Raw genomic sequence first — 21,491 nt, 5'->3', positions numbered from 1 at the left:
GCTTCCGGCCGCCCTGCTTCCGGCCCTCATTCAGCCAGGAGTAGGCAGGAGAAGAGGGAGGGTAAGTTGCTTCCTCCCTGCCTCTCCCCACCCCTGCCTGCCTGGGGCCAGGGAGGGCCTTCGCGGGGCTTCCTTGCACTCCCGCCGGCCTTGCAGGTCCACCGCCGGGCCCCTCATGGGGCTCGGCAGTGGAGCTGCAAGGCCGGCGGCGACGGCTGGGGCCGTTGGGGGCGGGGTGTGTGGCCTTATGACACACTTCCGGTGATGTCAGGGGGTGTGGCATATGCTAATGAGTTATGCTAATGAGTTCCCCTAGCTCTTTTTCTACGAAACGACCCCTGGTTAGCAGAGTGCTGAAATAAAGCTACAAACACAGCAGCATCACTTTACCAGGTTACTCAGCTTACGAAGCTACACAGAGCCACTCTACACGTTTAGAAAAGAAATACCCCTCTCTTTATTTGAGAAGTACACTTAGGATAGGAAAGAGTAGGGATGTGATAGATGACTAACTTACTAGCTGAAGAATGGAGGCAGATGGCGAGAGGCCCATCTGCCTCATGGTGCCAAGAGAGGACCGCATGTCTCCTTGGTGCATGCAGGAAGAGAGTTTGTCTTCATCGGAGTGAGAGAGAAGAAGGAAAGAGAAATTGGTCCCTGAGAACACAATCTGCATTTCAAAGGGGACAGTAGCAGAAGAGTACGAGAAGGAAGAAATGTCAGTGTGCCTGTCTACCGTGTTTCCCCGAAAATAAGACACTGTCTTATATTTATTTTTTCTCAAGAAGACACACTAGGGCAGGGCTTATACCACAAATGCATAGAAATCCTGCTAGGGCTTATTTTTGGGTAGGTCTTATTTTCGGGGAAACAGGGTAGCTATCTAGCCTCTCTTGCCACTAAGTCTGGAGGTCTGAGACAGGGGACATCGCATCTGGAACTTCCAACACTCCAGGCCCTGCCTGGAGGTTGGAACCCCTATGAATGTGCTGGGCTGCAGGCCAAAGTAATTGTATGTTTCTTCTTCTACCGACGGTGGGGGGCTCATGGCCATAGAATCCAAAAAAAAGGTGAGCACATGCCTGGAGATGGGGGGTGAACACAGGTCATGCTAACAGCCTCCCATGTTGATGCAGCTTGCGGGACTGGCCCTATATGCTGAGTCTGTCTGGGTGACAGCCGATCCATACAAAGTGTACCCCATCCTGGGGGTCTCGGGAAAAGATGACGTCTACGCAGGTGCCTGGATCTCCATCTTCACTGGCTTTGCCTTCTTCTGCATCTGTGTCTTTGGTATTATCAGCCTGGTGCGTGGCAATCGCCTTATGGTTTTGCTGGTGAGTGCAACAATGGATATCCACAAATACTAGCTTTTTTTAAAAAGTCTGATTCACTCCATCACTATAGAAGAAAGCTTTGACACGCGTCCCCTGATTGTGGGATGAGATCAAAGTGGCTGTGAACGGAAACTGGGAAACCGGGAGGTGGCTGGAAGAAGGGATGCTTGTTTGGTGCTTGGGGGTCTTTTTTTATATATTTTTGCCTTATGGTTTTGCTGGTGAGTGCAACAAGGATCGAGAATGTGGATATCCACAAATACTAGCTTTTTTTTAAAAAGTCTGATTCACTCCATCGCTATAGAAGAAAGCTTTGACACGCGTCCACTGATTGTGACACGCGTCCCCTGATTGTGGGATGAGATCAAAGTGGCTGTGAACGGAAACTGGGAAACCGGGAGGTGGCTGGAAGAAGGGATGCTTGTTTGGTGCTTGGGGGTCTTTTTTTATATATTTTTTTTCTATACCACCCGTAGCCAAAGCTCTCTGGGCAGTTTACAAGTATAAAACCAATAAAATACAATAGATAGAACAGTAAGAGTTAAACATTAATATAAGATAACATTGAGTACAATAGGCCTGGCCCAAAAAGACGTGAACCAAAGTTAAAGTGAAGAAAAGCACCTGGCTAATCATACTGGGCCTCTGCATGACCAGGGAGGTCTTTAAAGGCCTCCGCAATGAGGGCTGCCTTATCCTGGCACCAAGAAGATGGCAAATCAGTGCCAGGCAGGCCGCAGCAGGGAGGTTGTTCCAAAGATTGGGGGCCACCACCGAAAAGACCCTCCCCCTAGTTGCCACCCTCTGGGCCTCTCGAGGGGTTGGCACCTGGAAGAAGGACCCAGAGGCTGATCGTAGCGTCCGGGTAGATTGGGGTTGGCAGGGCTTTTTTTGTAGAAAAAGTCGAGCAGGAACTCATTAGCATAATAGGCCACACCCAGCAGCTGTTGGGTGTGGCCAACTTGGGAGCCAGCCGGAACTCCGTTCCTGTGCGTTCCTGCCCCAAAATAGCCCTGGGGCTTGGTATGGTATTGACATCCATCCCATAATGGCCAATGGACAATAAGCTCTGGAGGTTTTAGTTGTTTTTAAAAGACCTGATTGACCAGAATTAACTACAGGGTAGAATTGCTAGCTGCAGCCTGGGAAAACCCTGGAGATTGGGGGGGGGGGGGCGGTGCTTGCAGAGGGCAGAGCCTGAGAAGTAGATGGAGCTCAGTGGGGATGTGATGCCATCGCAGAGTCTGCCCTCTGAGCGGCAATTACGTAGCTCCAGGGGGACTGATCTCTGCAGGCTGGAGACTAGTAATTTGGGGAGAGCTCCAGCCCCTGCACTGAAGTTGGTATCCCACTGCCATGGGCCAAGAAGGTGTGTGTGTGCAGGAATTAGCGTGCGGTGGAAGATGGAGGAATGAGGGAACCCAAAAGGAGGGTTGCCAGCTCTGGGGTTGAGAAATACCTGGCGGATTTTGGGGGCGGATCCTGGGGAGGGGCCTCAGCAGGGTACAATGCTGTAGAGTCCACTCTCCAAAGCAGCCATCTTCTCCAGGGAAACGCAGAGCTGGCACCCCTACTAGGGCTGCCAAGTCCCCCCGGGGGCGGAAAACCCCCCGCCCCAGAGGCCCGTTCCCCGACGCTGGGGAATTGGGCCCCGGGGGGAACCCCGCTCCAGCGTGCACGTCACAGGGAAGTGACGTTATGACGCCGGGCACGCTGGGGGTGGGGCCACACACCGGGATCCGATCGGGAGTCCCCCGCCGGCAGGGTAAGTGCCACTTGGCAACCCTAAGATTAAGCCCTATAAGGTCTGGGGCCTACTTGCCTGAGGGACCGCCTTTCCCCACGTGTTCCCCAGAGAGCACTGAGGTTGGTGTCTCAAAATCGCTTGGCCTTCTCTGGACCCAAGGACCAGGGCCTTATCAGTGGCAGCTCCAATACTGGTGGAATGAGCTCCCAGAAGACATCAGGGCCCTGCAGGACCTTTTACAGTTCTGCTGGGCCCGCAAAATGGAGCTCTCCCACCAGGCCTTCGATTAGGAGCCGCTTCCAACAACCAAACGGGGGTAGGGCCCTCCATGCGATCACCAGTAGCCTTCAATAGTTTCTATTAATGGTCTGATAAACTGGTTACCAACTCTGGCTGTACTCCTTTGCCTCCATTCCACCATGGCCTACTAGGATCACTATGTGAGGTCATATCACCACCAGCACTTTATTTGTTATTTGTTATGTACATGGTTTTATGACGTCTATTATTCGTGTTTTACTGTATTTTAACTTCTCAATGTAAGCTGCCCTGAGCCTGCCTGGCGGGGAGGGCAGGATATCAGTTGAAATAAATAAATAGCTACTGGTACTGCCTGGTGTTTGACCCCCTTCCCTCAAACCCACATAATATCCTTTACTAGGCCCCGCCAAAATGACATAGAATGACGTGTGAGCGTTTGGATTCTCCAGAACACATTTAGCCTGCTGAGGTGTTCTCCAGAACTTGAAAGCTTGCCCACTGCTCTTAGGGTTGCCAAATGTACTCACCTGTGCCGGCGGGGGACTTTGTGTTGCCTCCCGGTGCGCATGCGCGCGCCGCATGTACGTCACTTCCCTGTGACATCATCACGCTGGGGCGGGGCACAGCCATTTGGGGGGGGCGGAAATCGGGGCTCCAAAGCTGGGGGAATTCCGCCCCCCGGGGGGATTTGGCAGCCCTAACTGCTCTGTGTCATTTTAGTCGGTCATCATATGACGTGACTTTGGGCTCTGAGTTTCGCTTTGGAACAACGCATCTACCGGCAACCTCCTCCTACTTCAGCAGGGGTTCTAGCGTCCCAACCTGACCTGCAAGCCCCTCATCGTGTTAAGCTTTTCAGTTCAGAAATGTTGCTTTTGTAAGTGATGAGACTGTGCCCGGGGGTGTTAACTGCATGTGTTGTATGTTTGTACCAAGCTCACAGAAATGATGCTTGGTCCCTTGTGTGTGTAGCAGAGGGGCCGTGGCTCAGTGGCAGAGCATCTGCTTGGCATGCAGAAGGTCCCAGGTTCAATCCATGGCTTCTCCAGGTCAAAGGACCAGGTTGGAAGTGATGCGAAAGACCTTTGCCTGAGATAGGGTTGCCAGGTCCTCCCTGGCTGCCAGTGGGGGCTGGGGAGGTGGGGTTGCCAGATGCAGGTCGGGAAACTCCTGGAGATTTGGGGGTGGAGCCTGGGGAGGGCAGGGACCCCAGTGGGGTAGAATGCCACAAAGCCCACCCTCCAAAGCAGCCATTTTCTCCAGAAGAACTGAACTCTGTAGACTGGAGTTGTAATTCTAGGATATTCCCCAGGCCCCACCTGGAGGGTGGTACCCAGGGCTATTTTTGGGCAGGAACGCACAGGAACGGAGTTCCGGCTGGCTCCCGAGTTGGCCACGCCCAGCAGGAACTCATTAGCATAATAGGCCACACCCAACAGCAGAAACTCATTTGGATTGGCTACAATTAGGGGTGTGTGGCCTAACATGCAAAAGGCCCTGGGTTTTGACAACAAACAAGGTAAAGAGAATAAGAAGCAAAAGGTGGGTGTGGCTGGATGACCACACTTCTGGTAACATGGGGGTGTGGCCTAATATGCGAATGAGCTGTGGTGTCAGGGTGTGGTCTAATATGCTAATGAGTTCCTGCTGTTGGGTGTGGCCTATTATGCTGATGAGTTCCTGCTGGGCTTTTTCTACAAAAAAAGCCCTGGTGGTACCCCTAGCCTGAGACCCTGGAGAACAGCCGCCCGACTGGAATAGACCATCCTGATGTTAATGGACCAAGAGTCTGAGTCGGGAGAAGGCAGATTCAGGTGTCCATAGAAAGAAGGGAGGGGTCACTCCAGCCAGCTTTCCACTTCGGCTTCTGAGTTCAAGAGAGAAGGCCGACTTGCTCTCCTGCCCCTGCTGGAGTCTCACTTTGTCGTTTATGTCCTCAGTATCTGGTCCTGATCCTGGTTGTCTACTTGTTTGAATGCGCGTCTTGCATCACAGCCTACACTCACCGGGACTTTGTAAGTATGGGAAGGGGGGCATCTTCTAATTACGCCATTTTTTGATGAGGGCAAAAGGTCATGGCTTGGTCCGGTGCCACATCGTAAAACTATAAAAATCTACTAAGAAACATTATTGTGCTTTAAAGCCTTTATGGTTTGGGGGAGAGGGTTGGTATTTTTCATATGTGAGCATGTGTGCACCTGGAAGTCATGGCGACTTCTGGTGACTGACCCCAACTGGAAGATATTCAGACAGATGGCTGAATGAAGCCTGCCCCCCACTTCCCGGCTCTGGTATTCCAAGGAGGTCTCCCATCCAAGTACTTGTCAGAGTCAACCCTGTTTAGCTTCCCAGATCTGGTGAGATCAGGGTTGCCTGGGCTATCCAGACCAGGGCTGTGTTATTTTGTTTTGGAAGTGACTTTCTACCACCTTCATTTAACTTGGCATGACCCCATTCTTGTCTGGGACGTCAAACTTGTGCAAAAGTTCCTGACAGTGACCTTTGAAAGCATCATTCAGTACAGCCCATTTACCTAACTTGCTTCTTCTGTATTTAGGGGTGGAGATCTCCCAGAATTACAATTGATCTCCAGACAACACTGATCAGTTTCCCTGTAGAAAACGGTGGCTTTGAGGGTGGACTCTATGGCAGTGTAACCCTGCCGAGGTCCCTCCCCAGGCTCCACCCCCCCAGATCTTCAGGGATTCCCAACCTGGAGTTGGAAACTCTATTTATATTCCATGTTTCACATTGGGACTGGGGGTGGATTATAGAACTAGAAAGGTAAAGGTAAAGGTTCCCTTGCTCGAAAGCCAGTCGAATCCGACTCTAGGGTTGCGGTGCTTATCTCAGTTTCAAAGCCGAAGAGCCAGCGCTGTCTGAAGACGTTTCCATGGTCATGTGGCCGGCATGAGTAAACACCAAGGCGCACAGAACGCTGTTACCTTCCCACCGAAGTGGTCCCTATTTATCTACTTGCAATTTCTTGCTTTTGAACTGCTAGGTTGGCAGGAGCTAGAACTAGAGACGGGAGCTCACTCCGTCATGTGGCACACTCGGGTCTCGAACTGCTGAACTACCGACCTTCCACAGCCTGCAGTTCAGCGTCTTAACCACTTGAGCCACCGCAGCTCCAATTAGAAAACAATGCACTAAAATCAAGTATAATAATACTGGAAACGTACAATAATTCTGGGTTACGAAACTGGAGAACAGTATAATAAAAGCAGGATAATACGATATTTAAAGACTGAGTGGTTTTTCCACAGACATTAAAACTACCACCCTGTTTCCTTTATGCCCAGTCCTGGATAGCCCAGGCTAACCCGATCTTGTCAGATCTAGGAACGTAAGCAGGGTCATCATCCCTAGTTGGATGGGAGACATGAAGGAAGTCCAGGGTTGCTACACAGAGGCAGGCAGTGGTGAACCACCTCTGAACGTCTCTTGCCTTGAAAACCCCATGAGGGGTCACTGGAAGTCAACTGCAACTTGACGGCACTTTCCACCAAGTTTCCTTTATGAACAGGCCTTCCTGAACAATTCTGTTCTGCACGTACTGTGGAACAACAGCCGTGCCCCCTTGAGCTATGTGGCTCATTGGCTACAGTGAGCATAACACCTCAATGCGATTTGACTCCAGTGATCAAAGCAGTTTGTGGGAAGGCTGCAGGTGAATGACGGCCGCCTCTCTCACTGGCCAGAGCAGTTGAGCAGTCAGTGTTGAAAGTTTCATTCTACAAACCGATTTCATGCCAGTGTCTCTTATGGGATCAACCAGTTAACATTACAAGCTTTCTTAGCTTTGTAAGGTGGTTCTTCAAACATGGGTGCAGAAGGTTAAATGAACTGGGATTGCTCTTTTGACATATTTTAAGAACATATAAGAACATAAGGGAAGCCATGTTGGATCAGGCCAGTGTCCCATCCAGTCCAACACTCTGTGTCACACAGTGGCCAAAAATACCAGGTGCCATCAGGAAGTCCACCGGCGGGGCCAGACTCCACAAACCCTCACGTCACTCCATCTCTATCTCATCTAATTCTCCTTCTTCCTTTTGTCCATGCCTGTCCCATGATCTCCAGCATAGCCTTTTTGCGTGGTCCTTCCTTTTTTCACTGGCAGAAAAGCTATCCAGCCTAACAACTACAAGCATCTCTGCTTGAAGAAAAGTCTTTATATTCAAAAGTTTGCAATGCTTTCCATAGAGGATTTGGTCTAGGATTGTGTCAACTTTTTCTTCTAAGCCTAGAAAACCGATTTGGCCTAGAAATACTGGAGTGTATCCAACCATCCCCAAACGTTGTGGAGCCGGACTTTCCCACGTTCTCCTTCCACTGCAGTCCACTGTCTTTGGGGGTGAGCATTCCGTGGGGAGGATGTCCCCAGTGGAAATGCTCTGTCCCCACTTGTCTAACCTCTGACAGCAGGAGGAGCTAACATAGGCCCTCCAGTCTTCAGAAACGGGCAGGTTACACTGGAAGAAGGAGGACCCTTCCAATCCTTGCTTATATTTTTTAACTGGGCTCTTTGGAAAGCAGACTTTTCAGACTGTGTGGCTCGCGGAATGTAGCTCACCCACATAGTTTCCTCTCCCTTCCCCCACCCAGGTGGTTTCGAATTCCAATTTGGTCACCAAACAGATGCTGACCTACTATTCTGCGGACACACACCAAGGCCGGGAGCTCACCCGGATGTGGGACCGCTTCATGATGGAGGTAATGTGCCCATCCCTACAGGATCTCAACGGAAGAGAAGGGCCCAGAGCTCGACTCAGCCAACTCGTGTCTTTGTCAGGGCTCAGTGGCAGAAGCCGCACTGTACAGCCCAACTGGATCAAGTGGCAGAAGCCGCACTGTACAGCCCAACCAGATCACGGCTGGGATGTATAAAATTGGCACGTCTGCCTCCAGTCACTTTTAGGGGTGGGGGGGAGGGGCACGTCTGCCTCCAGTCACTTTTAGGGGGGAAAAACAATTAATGGCTAAGAATGCAATGCTGCAAAATTTATTCAGTTTGGTCAGTCTCTCTGGGAGTACGTGGCGGATGGATCACCCCACTGACAGCAACTCGGTAATGTTTCTGCTTTCCTTCCCAACCCCTGCTGATGGAACTGGCTCCCGGTGTGACTGATCAGAGGGGCATTCTGGGAATTTGTGCAGACTCCTATGCCACTCCTAGCAACTAGCTTGATAGTTTTTTACCAAGCTGGAATTAGGAAGGTGTCTCTGGTGTACTGGAAGCACTCCTCATCTCTTATCACTCCTCATCATCAGCCAGTTTGGTGTAGTGGTTAAGAGCGGTGGACTCTAGACTGGGAGAACCGGGTTTGATCCCCCCACTCCTCCACCTTGGGTCATTTACACGTGCTTTCAGAGATGTTCTCTGAGAGCTCTCTCAGCCCCACCTACCTCACAGGATGTCTGCTGTGGGGCGGGGAAGGGAAAGGAGATGGCAAGCTGCTCTGAGACTCCTGGTGAAGGGTGGGATATAAATCCAATCTCTTCTTCCCCTTCTTCTTAACCTCTGCTTTCTGACACGGAGGCCTGCTGTGACAGATGGGGGCATCCAGGGACATGCCAGAGCATGGTCTGTAGCTGAGGGCAGCATTGAGTAGTGGTTAGTATGTCGGAGTGGCCTCTGGGAGACTCTGCCTTGGAAGCTCACTGGGTGACCTTGGGCCAGTCTCAGCTTGACCTGCTTCGCAGCGTTGTGAGGAGAAAATAAGAGGAGGGGAACAATAGTGTAAGCTGCTTTGGGTCCCTGTTAGGGAGGAAAAGTGGGACCTACATAAATGACACGGTGCTTTCAGACACACTAAATAATCCACTTTCAATGCACTTTGCAGCTGGATTTTGCTGCATGAAATGGCAAAATCCGGGGGGGGCTGGGGCTGGGCCAGAGGCATTGCTAAGTCATTAAAAGAACTGGGACCCAATGACGTCATAGGGAGGAGCTAGTGATATCACAGGCATGGTTACTATCTATGGAGGTGGACCCATGTGGGATTTAGGGATGGGCTCCCCAGAAATTTAGGGAGGCCTGGGAACCGCCCTAGCAATGTCCCTGGGCTGGGCTAACCCCAGGAACAGTTGCCTTCTTAGCACACTGCTTAGAAACTTAGAAAGCCCCACACATACCCCACACTGGAATAAGAACATAATATCAGGCCATACCACATTGCAATAAAGCCCCTACAACTGTATACAGAAATACTGAGCTTCCCTACCATTTGCCACAACTAGCCCACCACACAAGAAGAGGAGGAGATTGGATTTATACCCCGAGGAGCGAGCGCGCGTCTTCCTGCTCCGCCGGCCCACCACCTCTCTTGATGTAAGAACATGCAATTTCTTAGGCTGCAAAGAACTTCCCCTCAGAAGGAACTTTTTCCTGCCTCATTTCAGCTCTTTGGTGGAGAGTTCTGGAATGAGTTCCTGCTGTTGGGTGTGGCCTGTTATGCTAACGAGTTCCTGCTGGGTGTGGCCAACTCAGGAGCCAGCTGGAACTCTGTTCCTGTGCGTTCCTGCCCAAAAATAGCCCTGGCTTCTGGTTCTACTTGCTTCTAACCCCCTTTGCAACCTCACTGAGAACAATAAATTCCATAACTGGTGAATCAGCCCTAAGGAGCGACCAAGTGGGGGAAATGCTGCATTTCAGCCTTAGTTTGTGCCTGCTGACTCCTGATACCTAGTTATGCCTTGGTAGTTTTGATATTTCTCTGTTATTTCATTTCTACACAGATATATCCAGCATTCTGTTCAGTAAACAGTGTGCTACATATTTAAAAGATGCACGTTTGTGGAAGGGTCCATGTCCGTATGGTGAACTTTTCACTTTATTCCTCTTTGAAGAGTTATTTTCACGACAAATAAAAATGTGGATTACACAACACTGATCAATGCAGTGGTTATAATTAGATAGCTTGAGATTTTCTAATTACACGTTCCAGAGAGGTGACAAAAGTCAAATATTGAACCGCAGCATATTAATTAGACACTTTCTCTTGAAATGTAATATATTCAGAAGGAAGAGTGTACAATTACCATAATTTAAAAGATTTTTATTAGAAAGGTTAATATTGTCTTGTAAACAGGAATGTAATTTGCATTTTTCATTATAACATATTTCACATTGCAAATAAGTTTATTAAGTGATCTGAAGGTCATCGACATGATCCAGAAACTTGATCCATGCAAAGAAGAGCTTGTGTGTGTGAGACAGAGAGACAGAGAGACACAGAAAGAGAGACAGACAGAGAGAAAGAAGGCTGTTTTCAGATGCATGTTGCACATACAAGGATAACAATACAATTAACATACAGTGGATCTATTTAGATATTTATACCCTGCTTTCCTCCCAATGGAGACCCAAAATGGACTATAACATCATTCTCCTCTCCTCCACGTTAGCATCAGAACAACAGCCACATAAGGTAGTGTAGGCTGAGAGTGTGACTGGCCCAAGGTCACCCAGCCAACTTGTATGGCAGAGCTGGGATTCGGACCTGGGCCTCCCATACCCTAGTCTGAAATTCTAACACTACACAATATAGGCAAGTGATTTCACAATCGCTTGAGCATGGATCAGTGCAAATGGCTTATTATAGGCACTTTCACACACACACCAAATAATTCACTTTCAATGCACTTTGCAGCTGGATTTTGCTGCATGAAATGGCAAAATCCACTTGCAGACCTAGGGTTGCCGGCCCCCAGGTCCCAGTGGGGGATCCCCTGCTTTTGGGGGCTGCAATTTGTCACTGGCCAGCTAGCCAGTGGGGGAAACCCCACTCCTAGGGTTGCCAAATGGGGGCGGGGGGTGGGGAAAACCCCGCTATGGAGGCCCGATTTCCACCGCGGCAGAATCGGGCCCCGGGGGGAACTCCGCCCCCCAAAGCTGCGTCAGCGGAGGTGACGCAGCCACGTTGCTGACGTTGGGGGCGTGCGTGGCTGAGCTCGTTTCTCCCCCAACGAGCTCAGCCACGCCCCCAACGTCAGCAACGTCGCACGTCACTTCCGGTGACGTGGTGGCAGCGCGTGCATGCGCACATATGGAGCCTGCTCCCGGACTCGTCGGAGCCTCCCCTGCCGGTGAGTTTGCCAGACTTGGCAACCCTACCCACTCCCAAATAGGGACATCGTTGGGCAACATCCCTGACACGATGACATCACCCAGAAGTGACATCATTGCATTGGCGATGTCGCACACGACACTCTGGTTTGTGGGCAAACTCTATGGTTTTGAAGCAAAAAAAAACCCCGTAGAGTTTTTGCCCCTAAACCAGAGCATTGCGTGCGACATCGCAGACGCGATGATGTCACTTCCGGGTGATGTCATTGCATCCGCATGTTGCCCGACAACGTCCTGCCGACCCCCGGAACGATGGCGAGGGGACCTGGCAACCCTAGGCAAACCACTGCTGAAGTGTATCGAAACTGCATTATTTAGCACATGTGGAAGCGTGTGATATGTTTTTAAATTTTATTGTGTGTACCAAGCCTGCCACACAGTGCTGCTGGTAGGAGCCCCTCTAAGTCTTCTTGGGGCCCTCTGCATATTTCCACCATTCCTGAATGGAGCAGGGGTGGGACCGTGGCTCAGTGGCAGAACATCTGCCTGGCATGCAGGAGGTCTCAGGTCCAATCCCCGGCATCTCCAGTTAAAAGGGTCAGGTAGCAGGGGAGGTGAAAGACTTCTGCTTGAGACCCTGGAGAGTTACCACCAGCCAGAGTAGACAAGACCAACCCTGGTAGACCAAGGGGCTGATTCAGGACAAGGCAGTTTCTCACATAGGTGAAACACAGCAAAGAAACAAACCGAAACAAGGCTCCTAGGAGTCATTTCCCCCCCCAATAGGAGGTACAAACTCTAACCATTGTGATCTGCTCCCCTCCATTCCTAGCGGTTTGGCTGCTGCATCAATTACTTTGCGCTGGAGCCATCCTTCCTGAGCTAAGACAAAAAATTGTGAGCTGGAAGCTAAAAAACTGTGAGCTAGCTCACACTAACTCAGCTTAGAGGGAACACTGCTAGGAGTCATTTTTTCCCCAACAGGAGGTACAAACTCTAACCAGTGTGATCTGCTCCCCTCCATTCCCCCTCTAGCAACAATGCTGCGGCACCAACAGTCCAATGGACTGGGTGAACTACACCTCAGTCTTCCGCGGCAGGTACCCCGAGGTGGTGGCCCCCTGGCCGTTCTACTGTTGCAAGCGGGACCCCAACTTCATCATCCTCAATGAAGAGGGCTGCAGACTGGGGCACGTTGACTACATCAATACCAAGGTATGGGGAATCCTCCACGTCTCCCCTCCTGTTCCTGGACACTCGTGTGAGAAGATCAGAACTGGCAGGAATCGACTGAAGCCTCCTTCTCCAGGTCAACGAGAGCTGCCAACTTCCCCTTTGGAACTTGGGGGAAGAAGCAGCACTCTCAGTTTCTGGAAAGGAGCCGTGACTCAGTGGCAGAGTGTATGTTCTGCATGCAGAAAGTCCTAGGTTCTGTCCCGGACATGCCCAGTTAAAAGCAGCTGGAGTGATGTCAGGGGGTGTGGCCTTATGACACACTTCTGGTGATGTCGGGGTGTGGCATATGCTAATGAGTTATGCTAATGAGTTCCCCTAGCTCTTTTTCTACGAAATGACCCCTGATAGGACCCACAAAGACCCTGCTCTGCCTTAGAGAGTCACTGCCCGTTGGCTTAGATGGTGCTGGATTTGGTAGAACAACTAAGGTCACTTCCTGTGGCTGAGTGATAGAGCATCTGCTTGGTATGCAGAAGGTCCCAGGTTCAATCCCCGGCACCTCCAGTTAAAAAGGGTCGGATAATAGGTGATGTGAAGGACCTCAGCCTTGAGACCCTGGAGAACAACGGCTAGTCTGATGGACCAATGGTCTGATTCAGTATAAGGCAGCTTCCTGTGCTGGTGCGTCCTTTGTTCCTCTCCTCTTTGAGAAGTTCTCACCCAGTTATCCTTCCTTGCTCCAGGGCTGCTTCGACCACATCAAACACGCAGTAGACAGCTACGCCTGGGGGGTCTCCTGGTTCGGCTTTGCTATCCTAATGTTCACGGTGAGTGAGTCCCGGCTGCATGGTTTGGTGGTGGGGAAAAGGAAATAGATGGCTATGGGGCGACTGTGGAATTTGCCTAATGATAGCGTCTTCCCTCTGCCCTAGTGCCCTGTGGTCCTTCTGGTCATATACCACTACACCACAATGTGAGGAACCCCAGCTGGTCAAGCTGGTTTGCATCCGGTGATGGAAGAGGACCTTATTTTGCTAGGCCGAGCAAGGGATACTTGGCCACCTTCCCATGGAGACCTCTCTGGGTGTCCTCCTGTACTCACCTCACACACCAAAATGTGTCCTTGAAGGTGGGCCTGGTCTTGTCTCCTCCTTCCGGCCACGGCTGGTCTTCCCTTCTGACCCCTTAAATTTATCATCCTGTCACTGGGGTCTCTTCACAATTTCTTTGTACAACTTTTTTTTCGTTTTACGATGGAATCTTCACAATTTCTTTGTACAACTCTTTTTGTGTGTTTTAAAACGTATCATAAATATGATTTGAAATCCTGAGGTTGATGAGCATTCTTTGTGCACAGTGAGAATTTAACCTGGGCCATTTAAAGAAGAAGAGTTGGGTTTTATACCCTGAAGAAGAAGTTGGTTTTTATACCCTACCTTTCACTACCCAAAGGAGTCTCAGAGCGGCTTACAATCGCCTTCCCTTCCTCTCCCCACAACAGACACCCTGTGAGGTAGGTGGGGCTGAGAGAGCTCTTTTGAGGACTGCTTTTGGTAACAGCGTTCCGTGCGCCTTGGTGGCTTCATGTGGAGGAGGAGCGGGGAATCAAACCCAGCTCTCCAGATTACAGTCCGCCACTCTTAACCACTACACCAAAATCTAGCTGGAACTCCATAGCATAATTAATCCCCCCCACCTCCTTTTCCCCACTTCTACATCAAATCGGGTAGTATCCCTGCGTATATTACAACAGACCCTAAAGGAACAAAGTTTGAGTCTAGGGGCACCTTTAAGACCAACAAAGTTTTATTCAAACCACAGACCCTAAAATGTTTTTTCTGGGATGGGCCTTCTTCCTCTCCGTTCCAAATGACTTCCTAAATTATGGAGCCCCCTACTGGAGAATGAGCAGATAAATCACCAGGAAACTTTGTAGGAAATCATGCAGTAACTCCTGACAGCGTTTTTGCCCTTTGCACAGGGGATGGCCTAGGAGTATCATTTGATGCTTGCTTGAGGGCTACAAAATGGAGTAGGTCAGCCCTTTGGAGCGGTGCCCACTGGAGGAATATAAGCTTGAAATAGGCAACACGTATTAAAATGATTCCTCTTATCTCTTGGACAGAAAGGTCCAGAGCAGGGGTCCCCAACATGGTGCCCACGGGCACCACCGTGGTGCCAGCTCGACAGCTTTCCTGGCACCCAAGTGTTTTTAGAAAGTGGGAGTGGCCGGAGGGAGCTGCTGTCCAGCAGGGTTTCTGATTGGCCATGCAAATTAAAAGAATGTTGTTACAGGACAGCTGCCACCACTGAGTTAGCTGTGCTCTCTCATACTCCTCTTTCCCCATGCATTTTTTTTTAAAAGTTACTCCTCTTGTCCTTTGCTCTTGGGCTGCCTTTGTGTGTGGCCCCGCCCCTCATGGTGGCCATTTTGTGGTTATATCCACCATCTTGTGTCAGGATTCCAGTGGTGCCCACAGGACCCCTGGACTAGAGAGTCACTGTTTTCAAAAAATGATAGCTGGAAATCCAGAGAAGAATAGCTAAACTCCAGGCGGTGCCCAGAGAGCTGCTGGAATTCCAACTTATCTCCAGACAGCAGTTCCCCTGGAGAAAATGGTGGTTTTGGATGGTGGGCTGTATGGACTGTCTGGTATCATACCCCACTGACATCCCTCGCCTCCCCCAAACTACACCCTCGTCAAGATCCAGTCTCCAGGAATTTCCAGCACCAAAGTTGGCAGCCTTAACCAAGAGGAGCAGATCACTATAACTTTATTGCCCTGTAGTAATTTAGTGATTGGTGACTTTTTTTAAAAGCCCTCCAGTGGTGTGTGGGGGGGGAGTGCAAGGAAAAAGAGCAGCTGTTCAAAGAAAGCGTGCTCATAAAACTTCTATAGAGACGCTCCATCGCCAATGTGTGTGGAGGGTAGAAAGCCAGGTCAGTGAACTAGGGCTGGCAACAAACAGCTGGACTGGGAGATCTCCCAGAATTACAACTTATCTCCAGATGACAGAATCATAGAACCACAGAGCTGGAAGGGGCCATACAGGCCATCTAGTCCAGCCCCCTGCTCAATGCAGGATTAACCTAGAGCATCCCTGACAGGTGTTTGTCCAGCCGCTGCTTAAATGACAACAATGGGAACATGCTCGTTTCGAAGTGCCTTTCTCAAATGAGTCTCAATTTTCTATCCATGTGCAATAAAGTCGACAATGGTATCTTGAATCAAAATGGTCTTCTCCCAAAGCTATATAGCTACAAGTATAACATTTCAAAAATTTTGAGCATCAACTCGAGAAGTTCGTCTGCCAGTCTGTTTACCTGTTGAATATAAAGATCATACATCATGAAATCTACTTCAGTGTAATTTACTTCTGTGTGCACATTTGCAGCAATTTTTTTGTCTTTCACAGCCACTGCTTAAAGACTGCCAGTGATCAGGTCCCCTGGAGAAAAAGGCTGCTTTGGAGGGTGGATTCTGTGGCATTGAAGCCCACTGAGCTCCCTCCCTAAACTATGTCCTCCCCAGCCTCAACCCCCCCCCCCCAAATCTCCAGGGATTTCCCAACCCAGAGCTGTCAACCCTACTGAGTGAAACTCAGTGTGGTGTGGAGGAAAGCCTGGATTCACACCCACCTACCATGGTCTAGCTTGGAGGTAACTAGAGCATGGCCGTCGCTTGAGGATCACGCCAAGACTTGTATACACAGTGTCCATTTGTAGAAATTCTTCTGCAACCAGCCAGCAGTACGAGTATACCTTAAGGGAATCCGTAGGGCAGATCTTTCTGGTTATAGCAGAGGCCAGGGTCTAAGCCAGGCAGAGAGGTATAGTTTTCCTGAGGTGTTTGAAGGCCCTGACACACACACACACACCCATGGCCTTTACTATTATATACCATTCATGAGGTTGGTATACATGGGATTGGGGAAGAGGTCCCAATCTGAAAGTTTGGGTCGGGACCGGAAAAAAATGACACTTGGTACTAGGGTATTTGGAGCTGCGGTGGCTCAAGTGGTTAAGACGCTGAACTGCAGGCTGTGGAAGGTCAGTAGTTCAGCAGTTCGAGACCCGGGTGCCGCATGATGGAGTGAGCTCCCATCTCTGGTTCCAGCTCCTGCCAACCTAGCAGTTCGAAAGCAAGAAATTGCAAGTAGATAAATAGGGACCACTTCGGTGGGAAGGTAACAGCATTCCGTGCGCCTTGGTGTTTAGTCATGCCAGCCACATGACCACGGAAACGTCTTCGGACAGCGCTGGCTCTTCGGCTTTGAAACAGAGATGAGCACTGCAACCCTAGAGTCGGATTCGACTGGCTTTTGAGCAAGGGAACCTTTACCTTTACTTACTAGGGTAATACAGACAATCCATAACCTCTAGAAGTAGGTGTGAAGTAGTTTTCCAGTTCACCTTTTTAGAAAAGTCACGCCTCATTCACAGTGCAATCCTAAACAGAGTTATGCCTTTCTAAACCCACGTGTCCTGGCCTGGATGGCCCCAGCTTGCCTGATCTCGTCACATCTCAGACACTAAGCAAGGTCAACCCTGGCTAGTACTTGGGTGGGAGGCTACCAAGGGAGTCCGGGGTTGCTGGGCAGAGGCAGGCAGTGGCGAAACCACCTCTGAACGTCTCTTGCCTTGAAAACCCCATGGGGGTGACCACAGGTCAACAGTGCCTTGACAGCACCTGACATACAACAATCCCATTTACTTCAATGGCCTTAAGGGCTATTAACTCACTTTCTCTGCCCTATATTTTGCTTTAATGTCCTGTCCTTAACAACAGTTGAGAACTGCCAAAGGGGGCAGAAAAGTGGGGAATGAATTTTGTAAAGAAACAAACCCTCTTTACGATTGCGCCGTTACACGTGGTACCAGCAAGGCAAAAGAGTCTTCCCCTCTTGACTTCTGCATGATAGGCCCCCTACCTGTCCCGAGCAAATTTAGCTCATTGCTTCAAGCCCCTATCTTTTTTACCCAGTGGCCTTACCAGAAACAGCATGCCGCCTTTGCCACGGAGGCAAACCACAGAGAGGCAAAATTAGGACAGTCAGTGACCCTTAGCACCTCACTAGGGAAGGTAGGAAGGGGGCCTTAGCATGATTTCCCCCCTAATATCCCCGTTTGTAAATAGTTTCCAAAGAGGCCGGGCTGTGTTGCTATGGGAACTATCTTCCTACAGCATATGTGGGTCCCTGCTGTGTGCTGTTTTTTTGAGTCATCTGCACTTCCTACTCCCCCCCCCCCCCCCCCCCGCAAGCCTAGACTCATCCCTACCTGTGGGGAAATATACCTATTAAATGTTGTGGTCTCAATCCAGGCTGCTTGGCTGGACACCGCCACTAGCTTTTCCTTTGCTCCTTTCACTTTGGCCTTTGGCACAGAACACAGGTCTACTCCAGAGGAAGAATGGCCGATAAGGATACAGGGGTGGCCGGGTGAATGTTTACTTACGAACCGAGTTCCTGTGATTAGCAGGTTTTTCCGGCTTGGTCGCATTGCTGTCTGTCTCCCCAGCCCAAGGAACCTGGCGCAGACTTTCAATCTGTCCACCACTCGTCACCCTCTGAAGCAGCCATTTTCTCCAGGAGATCTGATCTCTGTAGTCGGGAGATCGGGTGTAATTCCAGAAGAGCTCCAGGCCCAGCAACGCTATGTATTTATGAGACAAACTCTTGACTTGTGCTAGGGCGGGAGACGAGAGGCCTCAACCATACAGGAACATAAAGAATTCACTTCTCACTGAACAAACACAACCAGCATCTAGTGTGAATGTTCTCTGAAATCACAGGGATGCAGACAATGCTAATTTTGACGGGGCAGGTTCCACAAGGAGGATTTCTTTGGTTCCTCAAGACGCCATTCTCCAATTCTGCACTAATGTTTTTGCCCTGCTTTAAAAAAAACATTTATTTTTTTAAAAAAAGATGTTTTCTGGCATGACATTGCTGGGATGATCTTTTTCTTGGATCCAAAGGCGAAGGTATACACTATGTTCAAACGGAAGCAAATACCCCCTTCCTCTGCATCTTCACAGTGAGCTATTTGAGGGGCTTTTTTGGGGGGGGGGGGATAATAGCACAGCTAGTACAGTACAGCAATATAAAAGGCTCTTCCGCATTCTCATTTGAATGATGTGTTTGTCCCTGTTGGTTTGCTTTTCCACGTTTTGCTCCCCCTAGTGGTTGAGTCAATATGAAATACTTGTATGTCTGGCATGTTTCCCCGCAGATTTAAAGGGAGATGGGATGGGGTGGAATAGGCACCGATGCCTTGGACTGCCCAGCAGTGAAGTGGAGCCCAAATATAAGCAGATGGGAGTGGGGATGGGATCTGCCCAGTGTCTTGTTCTGCTCTGCAACAAAGTGTAGAATTACACTACTTCAAGCAGCAGTATGCAAGCGCCAAATAAAATTAATGAGGATGGACAAAAAAGAATGATAGTGGCATGAGTATAATGGGGGGAAGGCATCAATATGCATCTGGTGTGAAGGGAAGCCACAGCGAATAATGGTGGTGGTGGGGAAACAGATTACCCCATGCCACCTGGAATCTCCATTGCAACTGCAAATGGACCAACAATTGCACTGGTAACATGACCGCCATGGAACAATTGCGCGCACGCACACACACGTGTGGAATCAGCCAGGGAGGTTTCTTAATGATCTGAGGCTGAGGATGTGATTTCCAAGCAGGTTCTTATTTTAAAAAAAGCAAAGCAAATGCCAAACAGAATCAAAGTGAAGCCCCTGCCAGTTTGTCCCCTCGCTTTTCTCACCAGTGAAACTCTGGGCCTGAGCTGCCAGTTTGCCTTTATTTGTTAATCAGTTTGTTTTAAGCCATTTAGTACAAGAGTCCAGAAAGAGAGGAAGGTTGAATCATATCCAAAAAAGGAATGCAGCACATTGGGGCAATGAGGAAACATTGGCCTTTAGAAACACAGGCACATAGAGAGAGAGACACACACACACACACGTGTGGCAGTGACAGCTTCACAGCATCAGAGAATATGGGACTGCCCCTGCCCCCCCCCAAAAAACAGCACCTTCCCCCAAAAAACTGTTGCTTTTGATGCCTGACCCTGGGAGACTTTATGCAAAGAGGCCCAGAGGTGTCCAATTCCCTTGGCGTTAGGAAATGTGCCGAAGAAGGCCTCACCCACTCTCCCACCACTGTACAAGAGAACAGCAAGAAAACAGTGCCCCTAATCACATCTCTCAAGCCAGAAGAATCTCAGGTCTGCTGAACACATTACATTAGAAAGGCACAGAAGTCTGCTCTGAAAGGGCACTGCATCTAAAAAGGTCCGAGCACATGTAGAAATCTGAACTAGAAAACATGCATCGATCACCCGTGGCAGATGCTTTTATCTCGTGTTCCGGCAAACTTGCGCAATGGGTTGACTGTTGACATTTGCACGTGAATACAGACAATCTCAAAGCAAGGTTATGAATGTCTGAATGAGAGAGATCCGTGATGGTCCTCTAAATATGACCATCAGTATTCATTTACTTATTTATGGGCACAGTGGGAAATGACGCATCTAGCTTTCAGGCACTGGCCATACAGCTGCCTTATAGTGAATCTGAGTGTTTGTCTATCAAGGTTGGTATTGTCTACTCAACTGGTAGCAGCTTTCCAGGTTTCAGAGGAAGGTCTGTCACATTATCTGCTACCTGACCCTTTGAACTAGAAATGTCAGGGATTGAACCTGGGACTTTCTGTATGCCAAGCCAATGCTCTGCCACTCAGCCATGTCCCATTTATGTGAATGTCAACATACCCCAAGTTTTGGTCATTCACTGTAACACATTTATCTAAAGCAAAGTTCCAAAAGTAGTGAAGATGTACATTTCCCCCTCTCATAGATACATCTCCTTAGCTAGCAAGGTTCAGGGCTATAGATTATAAGGCCCACACTGGGCTTTTCTGCATTGACATTTTCCACGGTTGTGTGTTCCTTTTGCTTCAGGTTTCCCCTCCCCCCGTTCTGCACATGTTTAAATCTGCAGGGAGATATGCCAGACATACAGCAATGCAACATCAAATTGACCACTAGAGGTAGCAAAACACAGCAAATCAGAAAAGAAACCCCGAAGCAACATGAACGCACAAGCGAGGAAAATGAGAAGGCGGTAAAGCCCACTGTGTCCTCATGAAGTTTTAGACATTTTTTTTTTCTGAGCATACGCCCGTGTCTTCTGAAAGGAACGTGAGAAGCAGCTTCCAAAAGTCCAGCTCCTCTGAAAACCCAGGGAAGGGCAGAGGCTGAGAATGTGGGGTAGTCTTAAGGTCATTGCCACAGTAGTGCAAAAAATAATAATAATAATAACCTGACGACGTTAGTGCAATTTCTGCAGTGAAGTTGAATGAGATGTTGGGTGAGCCATGTTATCTGACATTCTGGCACAGGAGTAGGTTGCTCGGTTTCTACCAAGAGCCATATTGGAAAGGGAGCCCTGTGAATAGTAGGCATATTCCTTTTGCACATAAATCACCAGGACTGGCATTGAGATGACTGATGCCTGTCCATGGCGAAAGATGGGCTATATCTCAAGACAGGCAGCCACCCGGGGGTGGCCAAGATCCAAGTATGGGCTTAGCCCCAGCTGTTTAAATTCAGGAGTGATTCAAAACTCCACCACCGCCCCCGCCGCCAGGTAGATGCCTTTGAAATTATGTGCTTAAGGCTTCAATCCCTAAGCACACATCCTTTGAAGTTAAGTCTCATTGAATCAAGTGAAATGTGCTTCCAGGTAAACATAGAACGGGGTTAGCTAGAAAGGACACGACCCTCGCTGAAGCTAACCATTTTCTAGACACTGCTGATTTCCATGGGAAATCGTTCACGTGCACGCTTCTTGCCCTACTGGAATCAACAGGAAATAAAAG

General features: G+C 49.4%; 1 protein-coding gene across 1 annotated transcript; it reads left to right on the top strand.

Annotated features, from left to right (window-relative positions):
- Positions 1 to 1,124: 1,124 nt before the first annotated feature.
- On the top strand, positions 1,125 to 13,609 carry UPK1A (uroplakin 1A). The gene is made up of 6 exons (XM_015408583.1): positions 1,125 to 1,337; positions 5,286 to 5,360; positions 7,957 to 8,064; positions 12,455 to 12,634; positions 13,339 to 13,422; positions 13,528 to 13,609. The coding sequence occupies exons 1-6, from the start codon at positions 1,125 to 1,127 to the stop codon at positions 13,570 to 13,572; spliced, it is 705 nt and encodes a 234-aa protein (XP_015264069.1). The 3' UTR covers positions 13,573 to 13,609.
- The last annotated feature ends 7,882 nt before the right edge of the window (positions 13,610 to 21,491 follow it).

The sequence above is a fragment of the Gekko japonicus genome, unplaced genomic scaffold (assembly GCF_001447785.1).
Source record: "Gekko japonicus isolate JY-2015 unplaced genomic scaffold, Gekko_japonicus_V1.1 scaffold1388, whole genome shotgun sequence".
In the NCBI taxonomy this organism is placed as follows: domain Eukaryota; kingdom Metazoa; phylum Chordata; class Lepidosauria; order Squamata; family Gekkonidae; genus Gekko; species Gekko japonicus.
Note: the sequence above shows the minus strand (reverse complement) of the source record. Positions and strands in the feature narration are given on the sequence as shown.

What these genes read in the sequence shown, in the direction of transcription:
- UPK1A (XM_015408583.1), top strand. Translation starts at nt 1,125, where the DNA reads ATGTTGATGCAGCTTGCGGGACTGGCCCTATATGCTGAGTCTGTCTGG. An exon ending in CCTACACTCACCGGGACTTT is followed by an intron (nt 5,361 to 7,956) that starts GTAAGTATGGGA and finishes TCCCCCACCCAG; the next exon opens with GTGGTTTCGAATTCCAATTT. An exon ending in GGGACCGCTTCATGATGGAG is followed by an intron (nt 8,065 to 12,454) that starts GTAATGTGCCCA and finishes TTCCCCCTCTAG; the next exon opens with CAACAATGCTGCGGCACCAA.